Genomic DNA, 1,385 nt, shown 5'->3' on the forward strand with positions numbered 1-1,385 from the left:
ATCAGAATACCACAAATGTATAATTTGTTTGACTTATCTGCGAAAAGCATACAAGGTATACAATACAGATCTGTTGGGGAACCTGCATGAAATAGCAATCTTGAACTTCCTCGTACCTGCAAAGAGACATGCTTTGGTTTATTGCACCATAGGTGTGCTAAACTTGCATGCGAGTAAAGCTAAAAACAGATTTAACTGACTGTAGATTCTAACAGGGTTTTGTGTTTAGAAAGACCATTCGGTTATTTGTGTTGAAAATGCTCCAGCTTAGATACTGTAATACACTGTACATTGTCCTCAAAGCAATAGTAGTAGCAATAGTTCAGACTTTTGTATTTCATGAACTATCAACATTAAGAGTCTGCAGCACACTCTTGAGTATTGAAACAAATCCTCTGATGGCATGCTGGTTTACGGGCTGCTGTTTGACAGATACCACCAGGCTTTCATCACTGCCAGGGGCCTGCTGGTCCCCCTGCAGCAGTTCGGCGAGGATCAGGGTCCCAGTGCTCCTGGTGTAAATGTAGGCCTTCCACGGCACAGTGTCTCCCGGGGTGAAGGCCAGAGTCTGGATCTTCACCAGCTGTAAGGCAGCCTGTAACGTATCCGGAGCCGTTCTGGGTCGAGGGAAACCCAGAGTTTGCCTGTGGAGAATCTCCAAGTCCAGCCACATTTTCTCAAAAGTCTCATGGGATAAAGGAGGACCCAGAGATAGACTGATCTCCTCTTCTGTGTCATCTGGGCTGGAGAGGGTTACATCTGTACTTTCTGTTAGTCGGGGAAACACGGGTGAGACAGTTTTATGATGCTATATTAGTATTGCATTTATTATAAAATTATAATTTAAATGTATAATATCATAATATTTATAATTATAATAAAAATATTATTATTAAAGTATTTAAAATTAAACAGTAACCAAAATAAAATAAAATATAATAATTACAATTATTTTTTATAAAAAAGAATTAATAAAATTTTTTGTTTAAAGTTGAGGTAATAAAATAACTAAAACTAAGAAATAAGTGTAATAAAAAATATACAGACATTTAAAAAACAGGTAGGATGAGACAGTTATATGATGTTGTATTGGTATTGAATTTATTATAAAATTAAAAATTAAATGTACAATATTACATTTTACTTACTGTATATTTAACTAAATCACAATTAAAATTAGGTAAACAAAAAAAATTGAGTTATTGTCAGGATTATTATTATTAATAACTAAAACTGATTTAAAAAAAATATTTTTTAAGTAAACATTAACCAAAATAAAATAAAATATAAAAAACAAGGTAACATTTTTACATTTTCGTTAAAGTACTAAAACTAAATATACTAAGAACTAAAACTTGATAATAATAATTAAATATATATATATA

At 32.3% G+C, this 1,385-nt stretch overlaps 1 protein-coding gene across 1 annotated transcript in view; it reads right to left on the bottom strand.

The window, feature by feature from the left end:
• The window catches only part of LOC107709236 (AP-4 complex subunit beta-1), an 11,785-nt gene continuing 10,400 nt past the window's right edge, over positions 1 to 1,385 (bottom strand). The window contains 1 exon segment of the mRNA XM_074560065.1: positions 1 to 768. Coding sequence (XP_074416166.1) covers positions 338 to 768 — 431 coding nt within the window. The 3' untranslated portion in view covers positions 1 to 337.

This window comes from Sinocyclocheilus rhinocerous, unplaced genomic scaffold (assembly GCF_001515625.1).
Source record: "Sinocyclocheilus rhinocerous isolate Xijiao unplaced genomic scaffold, SAMN03320098_v1.1 scaffold776, whole genome shotgun sequence".
NCBI classification, from domain to species: domain Eukaryota; kingdom Metazoa; phylum Chordata; class Actinopteri; order Cypriniformes; family Cyprinidae; genus Sinocyclocheilus; species Sinocyclocheilus rhinocerous.